Here is a 27,091-nt window from a genome sequence, read left to right on the forward strand (position 1 = left end):
CATCCATGTTCATGAATACGCTAACTAAAAAGAATCCAATAGTAATTGTATGAAGTCTTATCATTGAATTGGATATATGCTTAGAATAGGATCTTAAGTTTTGGATATAATAAAGGTTTAAGAACACAACTTTTCTTTTCTTTTTTTTTTTTTTTTTTTTTTTTTTTTTTTTTTTTTTTTTTAATCTAGACTTTGAGAGAGGGAAATTAAAAAGGAAATGTAAACTTATTTTTAAACAAAGTAAAATTCCTTACTTAATTCCTAGCACTTGTTATGATTTAATTTTTGGCCATACAAAAAATGCTACTAGTGTGAAGTTGGTTGCCTATAAATTGACTCCATAGCTTGAGGTTTGATCATCAGTTACCCCATTTCCTTCCAAATTTCAATCTCCTCGCCTTGGCCTATCAATAATCTGTCATGATGGCGGATGAAAATCGATACCAAGACGAAGATAAGCTAAATGCAAAATTATTCCACGCCCTTAGCCATGATAAAGATGATAAGGTCATAAAGTTTTGCAATGAGATTGAAGGCGGTCCATTGTATAATATGACCTTACACGGATCAACTGTGCTTCATATGGCATGTTTCCTTAAAAAATTTGAGTTAGCGGAAACACTCTTGGATATAGTTTTTGCTAACGCTTCATCAAATTATGAGCTCTATGATTTACTATCTACACAAAATAATTCTTGGGGATCCACCATACTCCACGACGCAGCCACCTCCAACAAAGGAAAATCATTTGTTAAGAAGCTGTTGAACCAAGTACCTGATCTGCTAAGAGTACATAATAAATGGGGCGAGTCTCCTCTCCTTGAGGCTATCCGCTATGGCAGGAAAGGTATGTACAATTTTCTTGTCAAAGAAGTCGAGGATTATTGTGAAAAAAAAGGTTTAACAAAGAATGAATGTCTTGATGTATTCTTAAAACGCGAAGATAACATGACCATTCTTCACATGGCTATCCTCACAAGAAATTTTGGTGAGTTTCATCTATCTTTTTTATGCTTCCTTGTCTTAATGTTTTGTTCAAATAATAATATTAACAATAATTACCGAGGTTTTAAACTTGTAAATTGTTATTTGCAGATGTTGCGCTTGACATAGCTGAGAGATATCCAGAGCTATATGATGAAAAAGATAGTCATCAAATGACTGCTCTTCAAATGCTTGCGTGCAGTCCAACAGCCTTCGAAAGTGGAACTGTATTAGGACCTCTACAGAAGCTTGTCTACACATGTATGTACTGTAATTCTTTTCAACTCTCTTCACATTTTTCTACTCGTGTCACATATGAGTTAAGAGCTAAGTAGGTGAGAAGTTTTGTTGTTTTTACAAATTATAGGTGGTAATTCCTAAAACAACAACTATTATAGGTGGTAAGTGTCGAAAATTCCTATTATTATTACCTGTTGTGATATGTTTGCTATTTTATTTTCCAGTTGTCTCAACAGGTGAACAAGGCACACCTGCTGTCTCAACAGATGAACAAGGCACACCTGCAGAAGCTGGAAATTTCATATATACCATGATAAATAAAGTGAGAGAGCAGAAGAAGGGCAATGAAGACGCGCTTGAGCTTGCCAAGAAGTTGATCGAATCAGATAAATCTTGGAAGAACACATATTTTCCACTAGAAGCAGAAACTACTCCTAATATAGGTAAAAAGAAGAATCCCAGTCCAGTCCACGGAGACTCTGACGACAAATCAGGTGACAAGTCTGGAGAAGAAGGTCATTCAAACAAAGATCCTCGAAAAGGCGACCATCAAGCTCCATTGCATTTGGCAGCTAAGAAAGGTTGTATTGAGATTGTTATAGAGATACTGAAACAATACCCCCAGGCAGTGGACTACTTAAATTATAATCAAGAAAATTTATTCCATGTTGCAATCAAGAGTCGACACGATGAAATCATCGACATTGTTAAAAAGCAAAATCTTCTAAGAAGGGGCCAATTAATAGCCGTAGACAAAAACTTTAACACCATAATGCATAAGGCTGGGTACAAGCCATCCAACACCGAAGAACAAGTTCTTCTTATGGACACAAAAATCAGAACTCCAATCGGCCAATTGTCCGATGAATTAAATTTACTAGAGGTACGTAATTATCAGATTTAATTATATGCTATACTGTTCTTATACTTATTAGTATGTGTTCGTTCTAAAATTGTCAAGAATAAAGCTTTTTACATGCATCTTGTATAAATAGAACGTCGTGACTAGTTGGTACTTGGTAACTTGTTAAATAGGTTAATTGTGACACGTGCATAGTAATTGGTAGGTTGTTTTTTTTTTAAAAAAAAAAAAAATTATTTTTAATATTTCTTATTTAATTATAATCACTTTTTTTTTAAGAAAAAATATGTTTAAATCATATTTTTGAAAGGAAAAAAAAAATTTAATTAAATTTTAAAAACCTTTAATTATCACATTGCGGCACTTGTCCGGTTTAACCAATCAAACAGATTACCGATTTTTTGTTCTATAAAAGATGCATGTCAAAGGTTATTTTATTCCAAAATAATAATCAAATTATTGGTCATTATATTTTTGAAAGACTGGTGAAAGGACATATTATTACTGATATATTTTTCCTTTATGATATTTCTATGCGTATCCACAGAAATTGGAAAATCTCTGTCCAGATTACCTGATCAACCACCGGAATAACGACAATTTGACTGCTCGGGAACTGTTTGCCAAGACAAACACAGAGCTTCGTAAGGAGGCCAAAGAATATTTGAAGCAAACTGCAGAGCATTGTACAGTGGTAACCGTTCTGATAGCCACAGTTGCCTTCGCTGCAGCATATACAGTACCGGGAGGTCCAGATGAACGCACAGGGCTCCCGGTCCTCCTTGGGAAACCTTTATTCTTAGTATTCACCGTAACTGATGTTCTGTCACTTGGATTCGGGTTAACAGCAGTGGTAATCTTTCTCACCATACTTACCTCACAATTTCGAATGAAAGACTTCCAAAAAGCTCTTCCTCGAAGACTGCTTGTTGGCTTGACCCTCCTCTTCCTGTCAGTGTCAATGATGATGGTATCCTTCGCGGCAACTATAATTCTCACCATCAACTCCAAGCAGCACTGGGCCAAGATTGCACTATACATAGTTGCTTTCATTCCTGTCATAATCTTTATGCTATCCTACATTCCTTTCTACCGGGAACTTCTTCGTATTTTAGATTACTGCATTTCGGGGATTGGTAAGTCTCTTTCTAAGCTTAAAAGAACACAAAAACCTAAAGATAAAGATGCAAGTTCGTGTGACGACATTCCTCTTCAACAAGTGTGATTTCTGCAGTGCGGGTGCCTCTCAGCTCGCTCAGTTCAGTTTTTCGAAATTTTTAGCATCAGAGTGTTGTTGTTGTTATCATTTGCCTTTGTTTAAATTCCCCCTTATTATCTACCATTATTGTCCGCTATTGTCATATATATATATATGGTGTAAATCGTGTTTAGTTCTTCCATCTTTGGCTATACATCTTATATTATATTGTCTTAATGAATAAACAGCAACATTATATGTGATAAAAGGTTGTTATATATCTTGAAAGATGATTCATATTCTCTTAAATCATTTTATTACTTTAATTATTTTCAACAGTATATACAAACATCCTACTTTAATTACATATCATGAATTTTTATTTAGAATACTCCAGCTCATTAATCATAGTAATCAACAAGTAAACTAAAACCTTAAAACCAAGTTTTCCCAAACTTCAACTCAAAATTAGGATTTTGTTGACAATTACCATCTACAATTGTGATTGTTTTAGAAGTTACCTCCTACAGTTTTTTTTTTTTTTGTTGAAATTTACCGCCTACATTTTTCCAAAACACTAAAATTTTCCACCACTTTGACCAACCCCTTAAAAATGACGTCATCCATCCTATTTCCCTCCATTTTCTTTCTTTTTTACTCGATTTTCACTTCCCTCTTTTTCCACTTCCATCTAAATTGAGACATAGCTTGAAAACGAATTGCTAGATTTTTGAAATTTGAAGCAAGAACAATGAAATTCAAAACCCTAATTTTTAATTTAGCAATTTGATTTTAGTATTTGCGCAAAATTAAAAAGGAAACGAAGTCAAAAGATTGAGTATCGAAAGAGAGAGGAAGAAAGGAAAGACCGTTTGTGAGCCCCACCAGGATATCATCATTCAAGATGGTGGGAAGTTTTATTATTTTTATAAAATATAAGTGGTAAATTTCAATAAAAAAAAACTGTAAGGCCTTGCCTGTATTAGGGGTACTCATTACAAGGGTAAATTGTATTGGGGAAATTGATACTAGAGGACTAATTAAGGGAGAAGATTTCAAGGAAGTAAAATCAGACAAGGTTTGGTTTAAGTGAAACAAATAATGGGAAACGGATGATTCTTTCAGACACTTGAAATAAGATTCATATGAACATGCTTTTTTTTTTTTTTTTTTTTTTTGAAAACAAACATGCTTTTTTAAAAAAATTAATAAAATTTAAATACACTTTGATATCAAATTAATAGTAGTATTGAAATTCAGGACATATATCACTGGATTTTACGGATCAACTTCACACATCACATCAAAATGTTAAGAAGTATATTAAAATTTATCATCAAATTTCAAAAAAAATGGGAAAAAAAAAAAAAAAAAACAAAACAAAACAAAAACAAGAAAAGCCCATCTAATAATCCAAATATAAAGTAAAAAAGGCAGAAACCAAATAATCTTATAAATTTGAAACTAAATTATTCATTTGAAACAGATCAAGTATCAAATAACAATTCACGAATGTGTCAAACTTCGAATTCGATTATTCTTCAAAAATAAAAAAAATAAAAAATTCGAAGTTGATGATAAGAACAATCATTAACCAAATACAGAGGAAATTCCCGTAAAAAATACAGAGGAAATATGACTTTTTTTAAAAAAAAAAAAAAATACAAAGGAATTTCAAAGAGAGAGAATAATAGTGGAGAGAAAATGAGTGAGCGGCTACAATCAGTACAATGTGAAAGGGATGAAGTTTGGGTTATAAATTTTAACCCCTGAATTGTTACCCTAGGGGGGGCCTGGGTAATGTATTACCCTCATTTTGGGGGTAAAATGTTCAGCCCAAATTATTTCCCCCTATTCCAGGCAGTGTACCATGGTCAGTAATTATTAAGCCTTAAATTATTCCGGCCTATTTCCGTCAATCCAGGCAGGGCCTAAGTAGTAATTCCTAAAACAACAACAATTATAGCCTAGGTGGTGATTGTAAAAAAATATCCTTAAAATTATACACTAAAGCTTAAATAAACCCAAACTTTAGATTAATTATATAATCAATTAAAACATAAATTCAACAAAAACTTTCAAAATTCAACCGATCACAATGAAGAAGAGAGAAAAAGAAGCAAACCAAATATGTCGCGCAATTGTGCCGGCGTTTGTCGACGCCGCCGTACTCCGCGTACCACCGTTCCCCGAGCTACCATCCCGTACAATTATCCCATTTTTCAGGATTAAAAAATTGTTGAAATTTTGGAAAATGAGAAGATTTAATTTATTGAAGACATTATTGTTTGATTTGGGAAGGTGGGATTAGTGAGAAAGAGAAGAAATTGGTGAAATTTGCAAGAGAGTGAGAAATTTGATTTGGGGGTGTTTTGATTGAAGAATTTGCCAATCTGGATGTGACTCATGTGAGCATATGTTACAAGAATTGCTACGAATGCTACCCCGCATTGATTTAGTACTCATAACAATACAAACTAGTGTAGCCAGGGCGTTCCCGGTGCTACTTTAAAAGGTCATAGGACCCTCCTCACAACCCAAACATGATATAAGGATATTTTGCGCCACCTTTCTCATAAAAGGACCTTTCTCACAAAAAAGTCTATTTAAAATGACCTTCCTCACAAATTTTCCTAATTATTATAGTTATGGACGTACTTATGGTTGATCATATGAGTCAGCAGCCCATCTCCATGTCACAATTTGGAAGTCCCATTGTGGCAGATGTAGATGTTTGGTTACTTATTTTTGTGTAATAAATGATATAATGTTCACAGGGGTGGTTGCATCGCAACTCTTTTATGTGTCTAAACTCTAAGGAAACTAAGATGAATATAATCAATATGTACAAGACTACAAGTAGTGCATAAAGTAAAGTATCAAACGTGTAACACATTTACTCCAAATGGCCAAATATGAATGTATGTAAACTGTAAAGCACTTCTACATATACAGCTTTCTGGCTTATCCCTTATATTCCTTCCCTATGATTGTTACTCCGTATGACTTATGTTAGTCACAAGTTCACAACCAGACTTTTCAACTTTTTCAAAAGATAAGGCCTTGGATAAATTAATGAATATATTCCAAGGCAAAGCACATGCATGTTATATATATATATATATATACACACGTAGTATATATATTTGACAAAATGCATGTTATAATTTGGTGTTAAGTGATTTTAGTCATCGTAGTCTATAATAAAGCATAATACTTGTACACTATCTTGAAGCAAAAGGTAATAATGCGTAAATGTGTGATAAAAGCTGACAAGTTGTGATTCTACTATCTTGCAAGTTGCAAAGGCTTTTAGGCCAAATTACAAATTAAGAATTAAGGTTTTATTAAAACAGTACTTAATTGGGAGTTGAGAGTGGGGAAAAGGGTAAGAATTTCCACCTTCACGTGCCTAAATTGATTTGAACTTGTTCATATCTTATATTATGACTTATATAAGTAAAATAATACCCTTAAAAATACACTTACAGACACCTAAATCTAATTGCATTAAAATGAAACAAGGTTTTATTTTTTTTTTATTTTTTTTTTACAAGAACAAATAAAGAAGAACACACAAAATAAACTAGAAAGACCAAAAAAGAAATTGGCAACGAAGAGTTGAAGAGCTTTTCAACCTGCCATAAAAACGAACTTATATATCTATCTATATGGCTGTAAATCAAATTAGACCAGCATTAACTTTTTTAAGCAACAATGATACATAGAATAAAGTAAGAAGAGATCGAATGTGAGCTTGAATCTTTACCTTCAATGAGAAGTCAAGACAAGAGGGATATATACCATAAGCAAGCATATTAACATCTTTTTCATCAATCTATGCGAATGACATTAGAAATAGCTAATTAGTGAGATAAACAACATCAATTACATAAACCAGTAATTAAATAGGATCGATAATAATTAACAAGAATCAACCTACATGATTTGCTACTCTTAAGAAAACCCTATTTGGCTCAAAGATTTGTTGTAAGTGAATCATAATGTGCATCCTCTCTTACCATCCAAAGAGAGTTTTAACCAATTGAGAAATGATAAATTACATTGTTCTTCGCATATCAACTTGAATAATTTAATTTTAACCAAATTTGAGGTATAATAGTTAAATAAGTGCAAAAAAATTTGAAGCATGTAAATGCAAACTAAAGAGAAACCAATAATTGCTTAGAACAGGCTTTTCACGTTGTACTCGTAATTCTTACTTATTAAAAGAAAATTTTGTCAAAAACCACCCACTAAAAATACTTTTTTGTGAAAAACCACGTACCCATAATAAAAAACCACTCAAACAAAAAAAAATATTGCAAAAAGCCACCCACTGCCAGATTCAGGTCGCTGACCGCTCTCCCCCGGCATTAACCACCCTTTCCAACCCTTGAAAATCCCTGCAATTCGCCAGAAAAGTTTGGCCACCTCACCCCCCACCCCCCGAAAACCCCTAATATTCACTCCCCCTCGAAAACCTCTAATATTTACCCCCTACACCTCGCAAACCACTCCGATCCGATAACATTTTGTGTGCGGGGATATTGAGGGGGAAGGGGAGGGGGATGGTTGACCAGACTTTTCCGAGTGAATTTTAGGGGTTATCGAGGGGGAAGGTGAGGGGAAAGGGCGAATGGACTTTTTCGGTGAATTCTAGGGCATAGGGAGGGTGGTCAACGTCAGGGGAGGGCGGTCAACACCAATAAATATGGTCACTAACTTGTTTCGGACAGTGGGTGACTTTTTGCAACAATTTTGTAAGTGTAGGTGGTTTTTTACAACATTTTTTTTATTGTGGGTGATTTTTCACAAAAAAGTGTTTTTAATGGGTGATTTGTGACAAAATTTCCTAAAAAAAAGTCCATATATGGTATGAGTACATGAAAGATCTCACTTACAAAAAATTTATGATCACTTACAAAAATTAAAGAATATGTCACAAATTTTCCTAAATTTTACTCCGTAATATAATAAAGCTTTAACAACACGACTATTTTCATAAAGAGAGGAAAAAGGGAATTTAAACATATTTTTTCAAAAAGTAAAATTCCTTTTCTAGCACTTGTTAAGATATTATTTTTTGCCCTATGAAAAATGGTATTCAGTGTGAAGTTGGTTGCCTATAAATTAACTCCATAGCTTGAGGTTTGATCATCAGTTGCCCCATTTCCTTCCTTCCCTCTTCCAAATTCCAATCTCCTTGGCCTATCGTCATGGAGGCTGAATACCAACGCCGAAAGGCACAAAACAATAAGCTAACGGCAGATATAGTGCACGCGCTTAACCTATGTAAGAATGACCCTAGTAAGAACGACCGTGTCATAGAGCTTTGCAGTAAGACTAGAGCTGGTCCGTTGTATCATATGACCTTACACCAATCAACTGTGCTTCATATGGCATGTTTCCTTAAAAATTTTAAGTTAGCAGATAAACTCTTGGATATAGTTTTTGATGATACGCTGTCTAATGATGATCTCTTTGAAAAACTATCTACACCACAGAATGCTTGGGGATCCACCATACTCCACGACGCAGCCACCTCCAACAAAGGAATTCTATTTATTGAGAAGCTGTTGAACAAAGTACCTAAACTGCTAGAGGTAAGTAATAAATGGGGTGAGTCTCCTCTCCTTGAGGCTATCCGCTATGGCCGGAGACGTATGTACTTCTATCTTGTCAATGAAGTCAGCGAGTATTGTGACTCAAGAGGCTTAACAACGGATGAACGCCTCCGCTTCTTAAAACGCAATGATAACCTGACCATTCTTCACACAGCTATCCTCACAAGACAATTTGGTAAGTTTCTTAAAGATTGATCATCTATCCTTTAGATGCTCCATGTATTAAGCTATGGTAGGAACTCACCTTGTGACTTTAAAGTCACGAGTTTGATCCCCACCTTCTATTTGCTTGTGAGTAAGGGGATTCCTTTACCTCCCCCTCTTCTCTCAAGCGTTGATCTATGGAGCTAGACTGGCTTAGCCGCTAGTGAGAGGTGTTGTTTCAGCAGGTTCCTTCATCTTACCTACAGTGTGTATAAATGTTACGATCTTTATATGTAAGATTTGTTCAAATAGTATTAAACTATTAATAGATTCGAATCAGTTACACAAAGCCTTAATCCCATAAGTCACTTCAGCTACGAATAGTATTAATAGGTTCCAAGGCTCTAAAAATTTGTAAATTGTAATTTACAGATGTGGCGCTTGATATAACTGAGAGATATCCCGAGCTATATCATGAACAAGATCCACATAAAATGACTGCTCTACAAATGCTTGCGCGCAGTCCGACAGCTTTCAAAAGTGGAACTATATTAGGATCTCTACAGAAGCTCGTCTACTCAAGTATGTAAAACTTTAGCACTGTCTTCACATTTTATTAGCAAATCCTTTTGCAGCATATATAGCATAGTTAATACTCTGTAGTTCATTGTTTTGGTAGAGGCCATTTCATTAGTATTACCTGTAAAATGTTTGCCTTGTTTTTTCCCAGTTGTCTCAACTCATGAACAAGAGTTACAAGACACAACTGCAGAAGTCCATTGTCAAAAAACAACTGCAGAAGTTGGCAGGATCCAAACAGCCATTAATTTCATAATAGGTAGAACCTGTAAGTACAAGATTTAATTTGTAAGCTATGTACGAGTGTATAATATACTTCATATTTGCTCATTGGTAACTTGATTGTGTTAGGCATATGTCCCATGATAGAAGAGGTTAGAAAGCTGAAGAAGGGCAACGAGGATGCGCTAAAGCTTGCCAAGAAGTTGATTGAAGAAGATACATCCTGGGAGCACACATATATGCCACTAGAAAATGAGGCAACTACTCCTAATATACGTCAACCCCATAAGACGCAGTCATCAAATAAAACTCCTCAAATAGGCGACGATGAAGCTCCATTGCTTTTGGCAGCTAGAAAAGGTTGTATTGAGATCGTCGAAGAGATATTGGAGGTGTACCCCCAGGCAGTGGACTACTTGAATTATAATCAAGAAAATTTGTTCCATGTTGCAATCAGGAGTCGCAACATAGAAATAATACTCAAAATTGTTAATGAGAAAAACCTTTCAAGGAGGGGCCAATTAACAGCCATAGACAAAGACTTTAACACAATAATGCACAAGGTTGGTTACAACTCTTACAAGCCATCCATCCTAGGAAAAGATGATGAGAATGGAAAGAAAAGTCCAACAGAGCTAACCATCGCAGAAGAAATTCTTATGGACACGAAAATCAAAACTCCAATCACTCAATTGTCCGATGAATTGAGTTTATTAGAGGTAATTATCAGATTTATATGTTATACTGTTCTTACACTTATTTGTGTGTGTGTTCATTCTATTAGGTTTTATGATAAGTCTATGCGTATACGCAGAAATTGGAAGGTCTTTGTCCAAATTACCTGATCGATCACCGGAACAAGGATAATTTGACTGCTCGGGAACTGTTTGCCAGAAAAAACGCAGACCTTCGTGAGAAGGCCAAAGAGTTTCTGAAGCAAACTGCAGAGCACTGTACAGTGGTAACCATTCTGATAGCCACTGTTGCCTTCGCTGCAGCGTATACAGTACCAGGAGGTCCAGATGAACGTACAGGGCTCCCAGTTCTCCTTGGGCAACCTTTATTCCTAGTATTCACAGTAACTGACGTGCTCTCTCTTGGATTCGGATTAACAGCAGTGGTAGTTTTTCTCACCATACTCACCTCCCAATTTCGGATGAAAGACTTCCAAAGAACTCTTCCTCAAAGACTGCTTGTTGGCTTAACCCTCCTCTTCCTCTCAGTGTCAATGATGATGGTATCCTTCGCGGCAACTATAATTCTCACCATTAATACCAAGCAACACTGGACCAAGATTGCATTATACATAGTTGCTTTCTTTCCCGTCATAATCTTTATGCTATCCTACATTCCTTTCTACAAGGAACTTCTTCAAATTTTAAATTACTGCATTGTGAGGATTGGTAGGTCACTTCCTAAGCCTACGCGCACAGAAAATCCTAAGCCTAGGCGCACAGTTTACCATAAAGATAAAGATGCTTCATTGAACAAGATCGTGTGCAATTGATCCTCAAGCAGTATGATTTCTGCAGTGTGGTGCCTCTCAGCTCGCTCAGTTCAGAGTTTCTTAAGTTTTAGTATCAGAGTGTTGTTGTTATCATTTACCTTTGTTTGATTTCCCCCTTATAATATACCATTACTGTCCACTACTGTCATATACTACGACCATGTTTAGTTCTTCCATCTTTGGCTATAATTCTTATAGCATATTGTACTAATTAACATAGTATTGTGCAACGAATAACAGCAACATTATGTATGATAAAAGGTTGTCATGTTGTGTGATTCTACATCTTCAGGCTTCAGCTCTATCTTGAAAAGGTTTAATTTCCTCCCAAATCATTTCATTATTTTATTTTCAACAGTATATAAAATATCCTACTTTAATTACATTTCATGAATTTTATTTAGAATTCTTTTAGCTCACTAATCATAGTAATCAACCAGCAAATCAAATTCAAACCTTAAGAACAATTTTTCTCAAATCTTCCATCAATTAAACATAATCATGAATACCCAATATTAAACCCACCAAAATCCACACAAAATTCATTAAAAGTATACACTAAAACCAATATAAACCCAAACTTTAGCTTAATTTACTACGGAGTACTAATTAAAAACATAAATTCAACAGCTTAAAAAAACTTCCAAAATTCAACCAATCACATAGAGAAAAGAGAGAAAGAAGCATACGGCCAAGTGAATCGTCGGACAAACAAAGAATAGAATTTGCTGCGCAATTGTGCCGGCATTTGTCGACGCTGCCGTATACTCGGCACTGTTCCCCAAGCTACCATCCCGTATAATACCTTCATTTTCTGAAATATATATATATATTTTTTTAAAAAAAAAAGGTTGAATTTTTGGGAAATGAGTAGATTGAAAAAAAATAATTGAGATTCTAAGGGTTTTGAAATTTGGATAATTCAAGGGTGATTGAAGAAGAGATGTATATGGAGTTAGCTGGTGATCTACTTGTAGTCTTATGCCAAAGAGGTTCTAGTCTCAGGGAGGATGGCAATAATGATGTAACCTCTGGGACAACAGAGATTGCTACCGTACCATTAATTTCAAGGTCTTTAAGCATGTCATAGCACAACATCGTGGGAGAAAGTTGATTTGGGTATTTTTTGTTATTTGTTGGTGATAACTATACTACTGCGGTTCATATATAAAAGGCTCCTAGTTGTCAAAAGAATGCTATAGACTTTTATTGATGATGAATCAAGAGTATATTGGGGTGCTCCATACGGAACTGAAGTCCGTGGGCAAGATATGGGTATGTTAGACTTAGCACCGGAGAAATAAGATCATTTTATGAAGGTGGTGATAAAATTTCCAAGTACTTTGCTCCTATATGGTTTATGCCCAACTTATAGAGATTTAGATTTTACTTGTTTTTGTACTTATCTGTTCCTTTTAGATTAGATTACGCTTTATCTTTGCTCTAGTGGTAAAACCATTAAATAATAGCCTTGTAGTTAGAGGTGTCAAAACTGATCCAACCTAAAAAACCTTATGTTTCAGAAATTGGTATGAAGGAATCTAGGGAGAGTCATACTCAAAACAAATCCAAAGGATATAAGACCAAAAGGACAATTCTTTTCTTCCTCATTAAGATTCAAGATCCAAAATACAAAGAATTGCCTATTTCTCTATAACATTGTACAATAGACAAAAATATTGGACAGATAACACCATATTGATCCAGTTTAGATAAGCTACTACGAAAGATCACAAAGAGAGAAAGCAGAGACCTCATGTTCCACTGAGCTACGAGTGTGGCAGCCGACCACCATGATCATGAATTGACTTGTCCGTCCTCACTTCAGACAGCTAGGTAGTGCAAGTCCATGGCAGATGAATGCAAGCACAGCATATATGATGATCAGGAGAATGAATACCAGAACAACTCTGCAAGATCGAGCATTGCATGAAATAAGGATTTCCATTGATACTAAGAAACCTCTGAAGTGGAGCATTCATTGGTCCAATCTATGTATTGTTCTAGAATAGTTCTAAGAACCATATTAATCATGCAATTGCCTGAGCCCTACAATATGTATCAGATTCAGTCCATTCAGACCACTATATCATTTTTTGATCATCATACAATTTCTTTTAGCGGAGAGGAATATGACCAAAAAAACAAATATTGGCAGGATATCAATAATAAACACTAGAAGCAAAAGCAGGGACAAGTCGATCCTAGGACTTAGATTTCACTTAAGCACCCCCATGAATCCATGATTTTATAATCCAAATCTAATAACAGAACAGCAAGGCATGAACACCCCCCTTTCCCCCACAACCCCCCGCTCTCTCTTAGAGTAGAAGTGAAAAAATGGAAGCAAGAAAATTCAAAGCACAGAATGAATAAGACAGCACCCATATCTGAAAAGAAAGGGAAAGAGAAAGAGAGAGAGATTTGAGTACATACACAAGTTTAACATTTTTCCACCACACATTGCTTCTAAAACGGCGAGCCTGCTTTCTGAACCGAAAAGTGTTTCCTTGCAAGTTTGCAGTTTTATCAACCAACAACTCCAAACGATCACCTCTATCTAGCACTTTATCAATGTTCTCAACCATAACACTCCTCACCTAAATAAACAGGTCAATATGTACAAATCAAGTCAATAAAACACATCAAAAAGCAGTATATATAATAGGGCATCAAATGAATGTCAAAGAAATTGAATAATCAACCATTTGTCTCCAGGTAGAGATTCATTTGTAGTAAACCTGATACTCTTATATACACCACTGATGAATAAAAATAGCTGACTGGCACTAACCTGATCCATTTCACCTCTTAAACGATTAATTCTGTCAGCATTTGGATCACTTGAATAGTAGTCCATTTGCTGGTTCAGAACCCTTGAGAATTCATCATTCATAGCGTACGCTTGGGCTGTCAGTACTGCACGTCCATAATTCTTCACAAATCTTTGATGTATGTCTTCAAGAAAAGCAAATGGTATTCTACCTGCACACATCCAAATTATAAGGGAAGTACTAAGCTAAATGAATTGAAGGAATTAGAAAACCTACCATTATCTCTTGCACAACAATTAGAGGCAAAAAAATAAAATAAAACAAAATAAATTAAAAAATAAATTTAAAAAAAAAAATTAAAAAATAACTCTAGCTTTCGCCTTTCGGGTTTTTGCATACCCCTTATATAAAACTCTTTCATATGAGTATACTCACATAAATGACCTGAACACCTAATACATTAACTTTTCCAAGATACAATAAACATGTCAATGAAAAGAGTGTTATTTTCTCCCAATTCATCTCAATACTATATTTTCAACAGTATAAACAAAATAATTCTATCAATTACAAACCATGGATATTTATTCAGAATACTCCATATCACTAATCATAGCAATCAACCAGCAAACTCAAACCTTAAGAACATATTTTCCCAATCTTTTACTCAAATATTCATTAATTAAACATAATCATCAATACCACAGATTAAACTCACTAAAAGTCTAAAACCCCTCAAAAATTATCATTATCAAATACCAAATAAATCCAAACTTTAGCTTAATTAAACTATCAAATAAAAACATAAAATCAATACCCAGAAATCAATTCAACAAAAACTCCGAAAATTCAAGCAATTACAGTCGAAAAGAGAGAGAAAGAAGCATACGGCCAAGGGAGTCGTCGGCCATACAAAGAACAGAAAGACCATCAGTGCGTTTAAGGTGGAAGATGTAACGATCTTGAGAGTACGACACGTGGGTATCGTTATTTCCAGGAGTTTTATCAAGAATTTGCCGCGCAATTGTGCCGGCGTTTGTCGACGCCGCCGTATACTCCGCCAGTATCACCGTTCCCCGAGCTACCATCCCGTATAATATCCCCATTTTCTGAATTAAAAGGTTGAATTTTTGGGAAGTAAGTAGGTTTAATTGATGATTAAAAACTGGGTATTTGATTTGGTTAAGTGGGGTTTTAGTGAACAAGAGAAGAAATTGATGAAATTTGCAAGGGATGAACAGAGGAAGGAGTGGGAAATTTGAATTGGGGGGTGTTTTGATTGGAAAAATTGGGGGTTTAAGTTAGGGGTTTTGAAATTTGGGTGATTTAAGGGGGTTAGACGGTTAGTTGGCGGTTGGTGAATTTGGATGCTAACATCTGGTAATTAAACTAAGACGGGTACTTCACTCATGCTCGGTAGGGTGTTAACAATATCCGATCCGTTTTATCCGATCCGAAACTACGACTAATTAACCTGAAATTTTAGGGTGTTCGATCCGGTTCTAGAATTTTGGATATGAAATCAAGTTTTGGGATCAGGTACACATCTGAATTTATCCAAATTTCAACAACCCGACACGAAAACCCTGAGATTCGATCAAAACCTTGATTATGCGATCATCATAAACTAAACAGTCCTAATGCAGGATTTTAAAGAAAACAAGAATTATACCTTTTTTGGTAAGAAGTAAAAAGGATTGATTAATGCAGAGTAAATGATAGTCAAACGGCAAATACTATACTTAGGGTTTTTTTTTTATTTTATTTTTTTTTAATGGATACTTAGGGTTTGTTTAGTTCACCTTATTTTTGTTGAGCTAAGTTAAGTTGATCTAATCTGGTATAATCTTATATGATCTGATTTTCTAATTTGACTAAACTTTAACCTAATGTGTACGGTAATCAATATATCAAGAGGGGTCTTTTTTTTTCTTTTGAAGGGCAACTGGGGTCTTTTAAATTTGTAATAATGTGTATTTTATCAATATGCAATTTTCATAATTTTTTACATTATGAAATTTAACAATATTCAGCAATAAAAAATTGCACATAAAAACAATGATCTGATCTAAACTTATTTTTCTGATCTGATTTTACTTTTTTGTATGAAATAAGTAGAAATTAGTTAAACTAAACAAAGATTCGATCTCTAATAGTTGGCAGTCTTGGCACTACCTTTAAGAAAAGAAGAAAAAAAATTACTCACAAGTCACAACTAACCATTCAATTTTTCGTTGTTCTATTATAATTAGTAACAGCTTGTAAGACCCTCTTTTATTCACCTTACTTATTTTTGTTAAATTGAAATTATTTCCATTGTACTAAAATTTTGTATTCACCTTATTTTTTATGAATTGTAATTATTTTCACCACAGTAAAAATATTTAAGCTGAAATGAATTTTTCAAATTAAATTGTAAATTTACAGATTTTCTTTTATGTCTAGTTCTTTCCAACTTTTTTTGACAAATTGAAAGTATTTTTGTTAAACTAAATTATTTGACTTAAATAAAATTAACTAGATGAAACCCGTGCGATGCACGGTTTGTTTTTTTGTTTTTTTTTTTTTTTGTGTATTTATGAGCTAAAATTTGTTATATATTTAGATAAAATTTGTTATTAATTCTAAAATAAATTAATAATCTCTTATTTAATTGGCTATTACTAAGATTTATAATCCTACATGGCGTGCTAAGAAAATTAGATTCTACGTGGCTCTCTAAAAACTCGGAAAAAAACTCCCCTTTATATATATATTAGATTAGATAGATTTTTACAAATTCTTATTCGCACCTTATTTTTGATAATCTAATGTATTTTTACTTAACTAAAATTATTTGTGCTAAACTTTAAATTTTTTTTGTTTTTATTAAATTAAAATTATTTTTACTAAACTAATTTATTACTCTTTTTAGACTCAACAATCTTGACAATCCTAATTCTACTTGAATACATAGTACTCGTACTTTGTACATCAACAAATACTCGTATCATGAGACGGAAGGAATATTAACTATACATTATATATGAAGTCTGTCTCACGACTTTTTTTCAATTAACACCCTTGGAATTTCTGTTGATTCATCCCACCATAAACAAGGTGGGCAACTCAGCAACTTTCTCTCTCTCTCTTCTTTCTTACCACTTAGAAGCCCTAGAAATTTTTCTCACTTGTTCATCACTTTGCGTTTCAATTTCGACGATCTCAATGTTGATTCTGTGATCAATTCAGGTGTTTCCAGATCTCAATCACTAATCGATCAATAATTGAGAAATTTCCTGCTTATCCTTCAATTTTCAGTATTTCCAGGTAAATTTTATTGTCAATTGCAATTTGATTGATTGATTTTATAATTTTTATGTTGTTAATTGGAAATTTAGCTGTTAGGAGATTAATTTTAGGTTAGATTTTGAAATTATAGCCGTGATCTTAATTTTGTTTTGCCTCTTTTAGATCTAATTCACGTTTTTGCTGTTTATCTCCCCTCCATTGAAGCGTAGTCTGAATCCTCCATTGTCAAATTCCTTGCTTTCTCTTCAATTATGATGATTTAAAATTAATTATGTTTTCAACTGCAATGTTGTTGATAAAATTTATCTCTTTTCTGATGCTAATTGATTGAAAATTTAGTTGTTAGAGATTAGTTTTAGGTTAGATTTTGAATTGTGATAAGGGATTTTGTTAGATGATGACTAGGGTTTGGTTTTCTTTGTTTGTAAGAATTTTGATTATGTGAATTTACATGGAATACTATGTTGTTGATGTAGTTAGTGTTGTTCGATTTCGGATCAGGTTGATTGATCTCGTAGGAGTATAGTTCTTGGAAGGGGGAAGGAAGTGAGGGAATAAGATGGCAACTGGAAATCCCGGTTGTCCTAATGTCCCAGGTCCACCACCTGTTAATAGTCCCTTTGCAGCAGCTGCTCCCCCCACTACGAGTCCCTTTTCATCGTCCGGTCCTGTGGCCGGTAGACCGGATGCCCCTGGTGTTAGACCTCCCCCTCCCTCAGCTCCATCCAATGCAGTGCCGTTTGCATCACCTGGCCCCATGGCGGGACCTCCAGTCCCTGGATTCAGGCCTCCACCACCTGTTGGTTTTACTGATCAAACTAGACCTGCTCCTCCTGGACCACCACCGTCACATGCTCCGCCCACATTAAATCAACAGCAATTTTCAGCTCCGCAGTATCCGGGGCCTCCGACAAATCCTCCTATACGTTCACCTCCTGTTGGACCGCCTAACATGGCCGCTCCTATGGTACCTAATATGCCTCCACCTATCCAACGTCCTGGAGTTCCAGCTCCAACTCCACCCCTTACTTTCCGCCCCAATTCCCAAGCTCGTCCTGTTCAAATGACACCTCCTCCTCAACCTTATGCTCAGGCACCTCCTCAGCCCTACAGTCAGGCACCTCCTCAGCCCTACGGTCAGGCACCTCCTCAGCCCTACGGTCAGGCACCTCCTCAACCCTACGGTCAGGCACCTCCTCAACCCTACGGTCAGGCACCTCCTCAACCCTATGCTCAGGCTCCGCCTTCCCAAATGGCATCTCCTCCGCAACCTTATGCTCAGGCTCCACCATTATCATCTCCCGCTCACTTTGCACAGCAGCCTGCCTTTGGCCAGCCTCCCTCACAACCTGGTATGCCAATGCAACAACACTTTTCTGCTCCTCCGACAAGTACTATGCAGGGTTTAGTAGAGGATTTCAACTCTCTGTCACTGGGCACTGTTCCTGGGTCAATGGATCCTGGACTTGATGTTAAAGCATTGCCACGGCCGCTGGAGGGAGATGTGGAGCCAACTGTCTACAGTGAGATGACACTGAATTGTAGCCCTAAATACATGCGCCTTACTACTAGTGCTATACCAAATTCTCACTCGCTTGCATCAAGGTGGCATTTACCACTTGGAGCTGTTGTATCTCCACTTGCCGAAGCTTCTGAAGGGGTTGGTATCTATGCTGATAGTTCTATTTCAAGTTTTACATGTCAGATACTGTGCTTGCTATATGCTTAACATGGATTTCCCTATCTGTTTTTAGGAGGAAGTGCCCATCTTAAATTTTGGTTCGGCAGGTATTATTCGCTGTAGAAGATGTCGCACATATGTAAATCCTTATGTTACATTCACAGATGGTGGAAGAAAGTGGCGTTGTAACATGTGCGCCTTGCTTAATGATGGTAAGACAACTATTGGATTGCTATTTTCACAATTATTACAGTGCTGTGCACTGGTTTAGATCTTGAAATTCCTCTCTAGTTGTACTGTTGACCTTCATGATTCTTTCTTTCTTTTAATAGGGCCTTTTTAGCTTGCAAAGATTTTTCTTAAACTGACACTGAATGCTCTTTCCTTATTTCCTTAGTATTTGTACTGTAGCAATTGTTTTGTTGAATTACCTATGATATTGTTGATCATTATGCCATGGGGCAAAACATATTTCATATTTGTTTTGTATTCATTTTTTGTGGGGGAAAAGCGCTTTCGATTGTGTTATTCTTGTGTGGAGCACTTGCTTTTACAGTCAGTGAATAGATCAATACTTTCATGCACCAAAATATGTTCGCTCAAGATTGTACTGCCAGACCTTGCCAAGAGATTGACGCTAGCATTTTGCTGTTTTTGTGTAGTCCCTGGCGATTATGTTGCCCCCCTAGATGCCACTGGCAGAAGAGTTGATGCAGACCAACGCCCTGAACTTATCAGAGGCAGTGTTGAATTTGTTGCACCAACTGAATACATGGTGCGAGCACCTATGCCGCCTCTCTACTTTTTCCTCATCGATGTGTCAGTTTCAGCAGTTAGGAGTGGTATGCTCGAGGTAAACAGATAGATCAAGGGAAATAGCTTATTTTTCGATTTGCCTTACATGCTTCATAATGTTATTTCTCTTTCCCTGGTCCTTAAATGATTTTTGTTGTTTACTTTTGATTTTCGTCGTCATTTGCCTTTTCCTTTCTGTATAGCTGCTTCTTATATATTATTAATTATATCAATTATTAGTCTCTGGTGTCAATGAAAAAAAAAGAGTTGAATGCGATGAAGTTAGATAGTGAAGCAGCATTCAGGGTTTTGTTGAAGTTTATAATTGACTTGCCTGGTTGTTGGAAATTCTGGCTAACATGTAGTATATTGAGAGTTAAGGCCCATTTCTTTTGTTTGAAATGAAATTGGGACAACAGGTTAGGGATTTGATCAATTTGAAAAGTGGAGTGCCATAGTGGATTATTTTAATGGTGGTTGCACAAGATGCCCAAAAAGAGAGGGGAGCAGATGGATTCAGAGCTGGAATAAAACATTAATTCAGATAAAAATGAAGGAGAGAAGGGGAGGGGGATAAAAGGGGAAATTACCATGGGCTTGTTATTTTAACAACGTGTGTTCTGTGGCCATTTTTCTCATGTTTAACCAAATATCTAGCAAAATTTTCTTATCTCTACCTATCAAATAATATGAAACTTTTCTTCTGCAATATTCAATGCTTGCATTTGTGGTAATGGGTTGATGTGTCTGTATCTTGCAGGTTGTTGCTCAGACTATTAAGTCTTGTCTGGATGAACTACCAGGGTCCCCTCGAACACAAATTGGTTTCATAACATTTGATAGTACCATACATTTCTACAACATGAAGGCAAGTAGATGTTATTAATAGTGATTTAAGCTCTGGAAAAGGTTTCTTTTTTTTTTTATTTTTTTTTATTCTTTTTCAATTGTCTTTTTTGCTAATTCTTGCCCTCCTACTGTTGCCAGTCTACTTTGACTCAACCACAAATGATGGTAGTCTCAGATGTGGATGATATATTTGTCCCTTTACCAGATGATCTACTAGTGAACCTTTCTGAATCAAGAAATGTTGTGGAATCGTTCCTAGATAGCTTACCTTCCATGTTTCAAGACACTATGAATGTAGAATCTGCTTTTGGTCCAGCTCTTAAAGCTGCATACATGGTCATGGTATGCTGTTCTTTTTTACTTCAATAATTTGTTTCTCTCATTTGAAAAATCCTATGCTCTTCCCAAGGGAGTGAATTGTCTACTTTTATATTACTTTTTTCTAAAACTGTATAGTTACATGAAAAAAATTTACTTGCTTACAGAATCAACTTGGGGGTAAATTGTTGATATTCCAAAATACACTGCCCTCTATTGGAGTTGGCCGATTGAGATTACGAGGTGAAGACCCTCGGGTATATGGAACTGATAAAGAAGCTTCCTTGAGAGTACCCGAAGATCCATTTTATAAACAAATGGCGGCTGATTGTACAAAGTACCAGATAGGAGTAAATGTTTATGCGTTTAGTGACAAGTACACAGATATAGCTTCATTAGGTATGATTTGCTCTCGATCAGGAACATAAATGTATCAATGTGTCATTGTATTTAGTTTGTTCCCCTAAATTGCCATGTAGCTTTTAATGACTATATCTCAACTCTTAACATTAATGTATAGTAAACAACACAAATATGCCTCTTTTATTTACTAAACTGCATAATAATTGCTTTTTGAAATATGAATCGTTTATGATATTCTTCTGTTTCTATATTTTCTATTTTTTTTTTTAATTTGACTTTGTTTCATTTGATGTCATGGGAATGTTTCCTTGAAAATGAAATCCGCTATCAGCATCATAGATATGTTGTATGTGAAAGCTAACCTCTCATCTCTCTTGTAGGAACACTTTCCAAGTACACTGGCGGTCAAGTGTACTACTATCCAAATTTTAAGTCAGCTGTGCATGGAGACAAGTTGAGACATGAATTGGCTAGAGATCTCACAAGAGAGACTGCTTGGGAGGCTGTTATGCGCATAAGATGTGGCAAAGGTCAGTCTAAATTTAATAATTTTACATGCCTTGTCAATTCCTGTGTACTTATATCACTTTTTCTGATATTTGACTTGATATTCACAATCTGATTAAAATCTTATTTGCAGGTGTAAAATTCAATTCTTATCATGGCAACTTCATGTTGAGGTCCACAGATTTGATAGCGCTTCCTGCTGTGGACTGTGATAAAGCTTTTGCCATGCAATTAGGCCTAGAAGAGACATTACTGACGACTCAGACCGTGTACTTCCAAGTAGCATTGTTGTATCCTTAAATCTTTCAATCTGTGGTTTTAGATGTTTTCTGTCAACTTTTATGGGTGTGTGTGAGCACATTTTGGGAACGGGTTCTTCTTATAATATGAAATTAACTCTAGCAGCCTGCCTGATGCCTCCATTATAGAAGTAGTGTCTTCACATCTTATACTAGAAAACTCTGCATATTAAGGCTTCAGTTTGCATCTTGTGTGTGTGTGTGCGTGTGTGTGTGTTTTTTTTTTTTTTTTTTTTTGGGGGTGGGGGGGGGTTGAATTGTTAGAGATAATGGTTTTTTTTCCTTGACAAGTTCTAGATATACCGCATCATGTGGAGAAAGACGCATTAGAGTACACACAGCTGCTGCACCAGTGGTTGCTAATCTGGGAGAGATGTATCGAAGAGCTGATACTGGTGCTATTGTTTCAGTGCTTGGACGGTTAGGTACTTTAAAATTCTTTTTTTTTTTTCCTTCATGTTTCTATTTGCCTAACAAACATTGAAATGTCTTTTATTTTCCTGGGGTATGATTCGCTAAACATGAATTTTCTTCGCAGCAATTGAGAAAACATTATCCAGTAAGCTGGAAGAGGCACGATCTTATGTGCAAATGAAGATTGTCAAGTCTCTCAAAGAATATCGCAATCTATATGCAGTACAGCATCGCCTGGCTGGAAGGATGATCTATCCAGAATCATTAAAGTATTTGGCTTTGTATGGTTTAGCTCTTTGTAAGTCAATGCCTCTTCGTGGAGGGCATGCAGATGCGCAACTAGATGAGCGATGTGCAGTTGGTTCAATAATGATGACTTTGCCTGTTAAAAGTCTGTTAAAATTTTTGTATCCTAGCTTGATTCGCGTGGACGAGTTTCTATTAAAGGTATTTTCAAGCAATTTGCAAACATTAAGAAATTGCATAATGATGTTGATATGGCCAAATATCTAAGTCCTCTGATTTGTGTCTTTTCTTTAGGCATCTTCTCCAGCCGCAGACCTCAAGGATGTTGAAAAACGTGTACCTCTGACAGCAGAAAGCTTGGATCCTCGAGGACTTTATATCTTTGATGATGGTTTACGCCTTGTTATTTGGATTGGTAGAATGTTTCCTCCAGATTTGGCTGCAAGTTTAAATATAGATTTTGCTTCCGATCTTTCACAGGTACTTTCTTTTACTATTGCTTAGTTCTGTTGTATCTGGCAAACTTCTCTCTCGGATTGTTTTTGATGGTTTAGTCTCATTTGTGCTTGATCTTCGTAGTTGGCTATAGAATTGTGTATGACGTTTTGAGTTAATGAACAACGAACCTAAAAGATTCGAATAGACAATGCATAGTTTTCATAAGATGTTCAATTTCAACTCGTGGTTGGCCTAGATACGTACATGTGTCCTGCATTGCTAGTTGTGTCTAACACTTTTTAACCAACAACAATGTCTGCACACATAATCGTTAATTTTCATGCCCTTCATTATTAAAACTGAGCTCAGGTTGAAATTAGAAGAGAAAATAATTTCAGAAGTGATAATGGTATTCTCCATGTTGCCATGCAGATGACTCTGACTGAGGTTTGCAAAGCTGCTATAGAGAAATCCTTGGGAATTTGTGTGAGTGTTGGGTCTAAATGAATGCCCATTATGTTATTTAGTTATACTGATTTCACTCATGAAGACGGCTGAAAAAAAAAAAAAAAAAAAAAAAAAAAAAAAAAAAAAAAGTAGTCAAATTAACCCATTTGATTCACGTGGGTATGATTGACAAGACTTTACATTTATCCGGGTTTAAAAATCAGGGTTTTGAATTGATTGTTGGATGTGGATGAGGATGAGGATGCTGCCTCAAATTGTCGGACTTAATTTAAGACGATTCTACAGAAATAGATTCTGAGTTTTTGTGTGTTCCATAAATTATTTTGCATCAAATGTGGTGTTGCTTCTTGTGGTTAACACATGCCTCGTCATATTCTATATCCCCAATCGTTTGGGCTTAATCGCTTTTTGTGGTGTATACTGGTTGCTCCGTTGTAATTTGTAGGCACTTGGCTCTGTGGTGAATCCATGTTTCTGTCACTGGCTCTTTGACTTTGTCGCTTGAATTGAAAATTCTATGCTGCTGTGTTGCTAGTTGTAATCTGTTAATAGTTATTATAATTCAGAACTAAGTAAACACTGATGGCCTTTCATATTTGCACTGTAAATTATCAGGTAAACCTTAATGAGAGTGACAATGCAATGTCAAAGAGGCTGATGGGGCTACTTAAGAAGCTGAGAGAAAATGATCCTGCTTACTATCAGCTTTGTCATCTTGTAAGGCAAGGTGAACAGCCCAAAGAAGGGTTTTACCTTCTGTCAAATCTTATTGAGGATCAGACGGCTGGGTCAAGTGGCTATGTAGAATGGATTGCACAAATCCACCGGCAGGTCCAACAAAATTAACAAGCAGATATATAAGGTTTGTGTGGCTATGTTATGTTAACTTGTATTTTTTATTTTATACATTGATATGATATTTTCTTGTAGGGTTTAACATTTTTATGCTCAGCTGATGTCTACCTGGTACAAATTACATCCTTCACTCAAAGCATGATACACACCATGCTCCCAAAAGAACATACAATTTAAAACAGAAGAATGTACATCATCTTCAATAGCACATTAATTCATAATAAAAGAAATTAAAAGAGCATGGAAGTTTGGTATTATTAAAGAAAATTAACCGGGAGCTTAAGCTGTGTATTATCTACAAACTTATGCCTGTTTGTTTTTTAAACCCCCTTTCCATGTGCTTCACAGCTAGGGAAAAGTGGTTTCAGAATAGCTTTAGCAGCATTTAATGCTGTAAACTTCGGCTCTGTTGTTAGCTACTATGTTTATGTTTTGGGGATTGAAACTTAAATCTATATCATGTTGGATAGGCATATTAAGAGAAAAGTGGTGCCTCTGCATGTCTTTTTGGATAGTTCCGTTTATGACTTCATTATTGTGCATATTGTCTTAGAAATCCAGATATTTAGACCAATTTTCAATCCTTTGCAAATCTTACAAATGATGTACCAAATATTTGTTAGGATTAGCATCTCTGTTGAAGCCAACAGCTGAAAGAATAAGGTTGTCATACCATAGGAGTTGGGGAGCATTCTTTGTAGCAACTTAAAGGAACACCATTAATTTTATACAAGCAATTCCTGCATAATTGTTCTTCTTCATCATCATTTTTGTTGTTGTTATAGATCCATTTGGTGCAGCTGAAGAACTATGTTTGATCTCTGATTGGTAGAATCTTAGTAAATTATAGTGCACTATAGCAGCAGAGGCTGCTAAACGGTCATTTGGTTTGGATTTGTGTCAATTCTTGGATTGGGTTTGGGTCATTCTGGGTCAGCTTTGGGTTATGTAGTTTCGGGTATGGTTCGGGTCAGGTCATTTTCAGGTAAGGTCCAGTTTAATTTGGGTCAGTTAGGTATTATAGGTAGTCTTGTGCATAATATGGTTCATTCATAAATTTGAAGAATAAAAAGTTGTGTATCATCAATAGTGGCTAATAAGTAATAAGCAGATGATAATTTTGTTACTACTACGTAATAAGTTAATTTTACCTGGAGATAACATTCACTATGTATTCTCCTGTATGTATTACATATGCCGTGGAATGTGATATTGTGCTATCCCAAGGTTTTTCCAATTTTGATTTGATTGGGTTTTGTCAGTTATGTTTCACAGTGCAACCGTGCAAGGCATGATGTAATTTATCTTCACTTATTTTCCCCTCTTCCAACCCCATCTCCCTTGTTCCAAAAGCACAAGGGAAAGCAGGCAAATTTCTGTTAGGTTTGGTTTCTGAAACTAAGTTCACTTTTTGTAGGATGTATCATATGACAAGAAGATGCTTCAACCCTCAAGAGATCAATTTTGACTGTAGCAAGCTGCACATCATGGTTAATATGTGGGCTCTACGCCATGGTTAATATCTTGTCTACTTCTCAAGGGCGCGCTGCTACATGCTCCTCTCAAAAAAGTTGCTATTGAAAAGAGATGTTATGTTGAAGGTACAAGTGACAGCTGAGATTTTGTGAACAAATTCTTTTTTGATTTTTTTTTTCCTTGTTAATTTATTAGGAAAGGTAAACGTTAGTGAGATCATAAGTTTCTTTTTTTTGCAGATTTTATTAGCAAATTTTTCTTTAATATTTTTTTAGGAAGCATATATAATCCTTATTTTGTGCGATCATATCTTATTACCTTGTTGGCTTCCTCAACATTTGCCTCTTGTTTTAGAGGGTGTTGTGAATTGTGACATACAATAAATGTATAACACTTTTCTCTTTTCTTCAAGGCTTATAACTGGAATTCTTTCGTTGTAAAACAATTCTCGTTTAGTACACTTTCAGTTTTAACAGAGATTTATCAACAGAATTGATAGTAACGGATCATCAAATGCCCCCATGAATTTGGTGGCATAACATAGAGCCACCACGCCGTGCTGTGGGCCGTGCCTTGCCAATCGGCCGGTAGAGTCACAGATTTATATAAATGCATTGACAGTACCATGACATAAAAGCTAGCTCAAAGCTCTTAGAATAAGTGGACCTCTTTTGCATTTGCAATTATTGAAGCATATGTACACCAGAACTTGACAAATGCTCAAAAAAACAACATTAAGGGTCTCATCCATGTCTTCTTTTTCGCTAATTTAAGCTTCGGAACTTGTCTTTATATAAGCTGGCATTCCATTCATACATTGTTACTCCGTGACTCTCTTATCATTATACTATATAATATAATATTATATACTTCAATCGTATTGTCATCTCGTCGAATTTTATCCTAAAAATAATAATAATAATAATAATAATAATAATAATAATAATAATAATA

The 27,091-nt window shown here is 35.5% G+C and overlaps 4 protein-coding genes across 6 annotated transcripts; 3 read left to right on the top strand and 1 right to left on the bottom strand.

Moving 5' to 3' along the window:
* Positions 1-138: 138 nt before the first annotated feature.
* On the top strand, positions 139-3,525 carry LOC145594975 (uncharacterized). Its single transcript, XM_081651327.1, has 4 exons — positions 139-988; positions 1,096-1,245; positions 1,449-2,107; positions 2,634-3,525. Exons 1-4 carry the CDS (start codon positions 421-423, stop codon positions 3,309-3,311), a joined length of 2,055 nt encoding a protein of 684 aa, XP_081507453.1. The 5' UTR covers positions 139-420; the 3' UTR covers positions 3,312-3,525.
* Positions 3,526-8,463: 4,938 nt separating this feature from the next.
* Positions 8,464-11,635, top strand: LOC145594961 (uncharacterized). Of its 2 annotated transcripts, none has more exons than XM_081651311.1 (5): positions 8,464-9,086; positions 9,488-9,637; positions 9,786-9,902; positions 9,986-10,575; positions 10,671-11,635. In XM_081651311.1, exons 1-5 carry the CDS (start codon positions 8,504-8,506, stop codon positions 11,361-11,363), a joined length of 2,133 nt encoding a protein of 710 aa, XP_081507437.1. In that variant the 5' UTR covers positions 8,464-8,503; the 3' UTR covers positions 11,364-11,635. The 2 variants fall into 2 exon arrangements, with proteins under 2 accessions (XP_081507437.1, XP_081507438.1); XM_081651312.1 differs by having other exon boundaries at positions 9,786-9,893.
* A 1,389-nt stretch (positions 11,636-13,024) lies between these two features.
* Positions 13,025-15,350, bottom strand: LOC145595030 (vesicle-associated membrane protein 711-like). The gene is made up of 4 exons (XM_081651381.1): positions 15,027-15,350; positions 14,158-14,348; positions 13,800-13,963; positions 13,025-13,273 (listed from the first exon to the last, which is right to left on the bottom strand). Exons 1-4 carry the CDS (start codon positions 15,241-15,243, stop codon positions 13,183-13,185), a joined length of 663 nt encoding a protein of 220 aa, XP_081507507.1. The 5' UTR covers positions 15,244-15,350; the 3' UTR covers positions 13,025-13,182.
* A 1,858-nt stretch (positions 15,351-17,208) lies between these two features.
* On the top strand, positions 17,209-26,542 carry LOC145594849 (protein transport protein SEC24 A-like). Of its 2 annotated transcripts, XM_081651190.1 has the most exons (14): positions 17,209-17,446; positions 17,930-19,088; positions 19,183-19,321; positions 19,772-19,962; positions 20,665-20,772; positions 20,892-21,095; positions 21,239-21,470; positions 21,815-21,964; positions 22,075-22,231; positions 22,538-22,665; positions 22,779-23,101; positions 23,195-23,380; positions 24,422-24,668; positions 26,079-26,542. In XM_081651190.1, exons 2-13 carry the CDS (start codon positions 17,988-17,990, stop codon positions 24,650-24,652), a joined length of 3,150 nt encoding a protein of 1,049 aa, XP_081507316.1. In that variant the 5' UTR covers positions 17,209-17,446; positions 17,930-17,987; the 3' UTR covers positions 24,653-24,668; positions 26,079-26,542. The 2 variants fall into 2 exon arrangements, with proteins under 2 accessions (XP_081507316.1, XP_081507317.1); XM_081651191.1 differs by lacking the exons at positions 24,422-24,668; positions 26,079-26,542 and adding an exon at positions 23,771-24,384.
* The last annotated feature ends 549 nt before the right edge of the window (positions 26,543-27,091 follow it).

This window comes from Chenopodium album, chromosome 19 (assembly GCF_948465745.1).
Source record: "Chenopodium album chromosome 19, dcCheAlbu1.1, whole genome shotgun sequence".
Taxonomy (NCBI): domain Eukaryota; kingdom Viridiplantae; phylum Streptophyta; class Magnoliopsida; order Caryophyllales; family Amaranthaceae; genus Chenopodium; species Chenopodium album.

Excerpts from the sequence above, each read along its gene's own strand:
- LOC145594975 (XM_081651327.1), top strand. The coding sequence starts at position 421 with ATGATGGCGGATGAAAATCGATACCAAGACGAAGATAAGCTAAATGCA. Across the intron at positions 989-1,095 it reads TATCCTCACAAGAAATTTTG|ATGTTGCGCTTGACATAGCT; the intron begins GTGAGTTTCATC and ends TGTTATTTGCAG. Across the intron at positions 1,246-1,448 it reads ACAGAAGCTTGTCTACACAT|TTGTCTCAACAGGTGAACAA; the intron begins GTATGTACTGTA and ends TTTATTTTCCAG.
- LOC145594961 (XM_081651311.1), top strand. The coding sequence starts at position 8,504 with ATGGAGGCTGAATACCAACGCCGAAAGGCACAAAACAATAAGCTAACG. Across the intron at positions 9,087-9,487 it reads TATCCTCACAAGACAATTTG|ATGTGGCGCTTGATATAACT; the intron begins GTAAGTTTCTTA and ends TGTAATTTACAG. Across the intron at positions 10,576-10,670 it reads ATGAATTGAGTTTATTAGAG|AAATTGGAAGGTCTTTGTCC; the intron begins GTAATTATCAGA and ends GCGTATACGCAG.
- LOC145595030 (XM_081651381.1), bottom strand. The coding sequence starts at position 15,243 with ATGGGGATATTATACGGGATGGTAGCTCGGGGAACGGTGATACTGGCG. Across the intron at positions 14,349-15,026 it reads GGCCGACGACTCCCTTGGCC|GTAGAATACCATTTGCTTTT; the intron begins GTATGCTTCTTT and ends GGATGTGTGCAG. Across the intron at positions 13,964-14,157 it reads TAAGAGGTGAAATGGATCAG|GTGAGGAGTGTTATGGTTGA; the intron begins GTTAGTGCCAGT and ends CTGTTTATTTAG.
- LOC145594849 (XM_081651190.1), top strand. The coding sequence starts at position 17,988 with ATGGCAACTGGAAATCCCGGTTGTCCTAATGTCCCAGGTCCACCACCT. Across the intron at positions 23,102-23,194 it reads TGGACGAGTTTCTATTAAAG|GCATCTTCTCCAGCCGCAGA; the intron begins GTATTTTCAAGC and ends TCTTTTCTTTAG. Across the intron at positions 23,381-24,421 it reads TTGCTTCCGATCTTTCACAG|GTAAACCTTAATGAGAGTGA; the intron begins GTACTTTCTTTT and ends GTAAATTATCAG.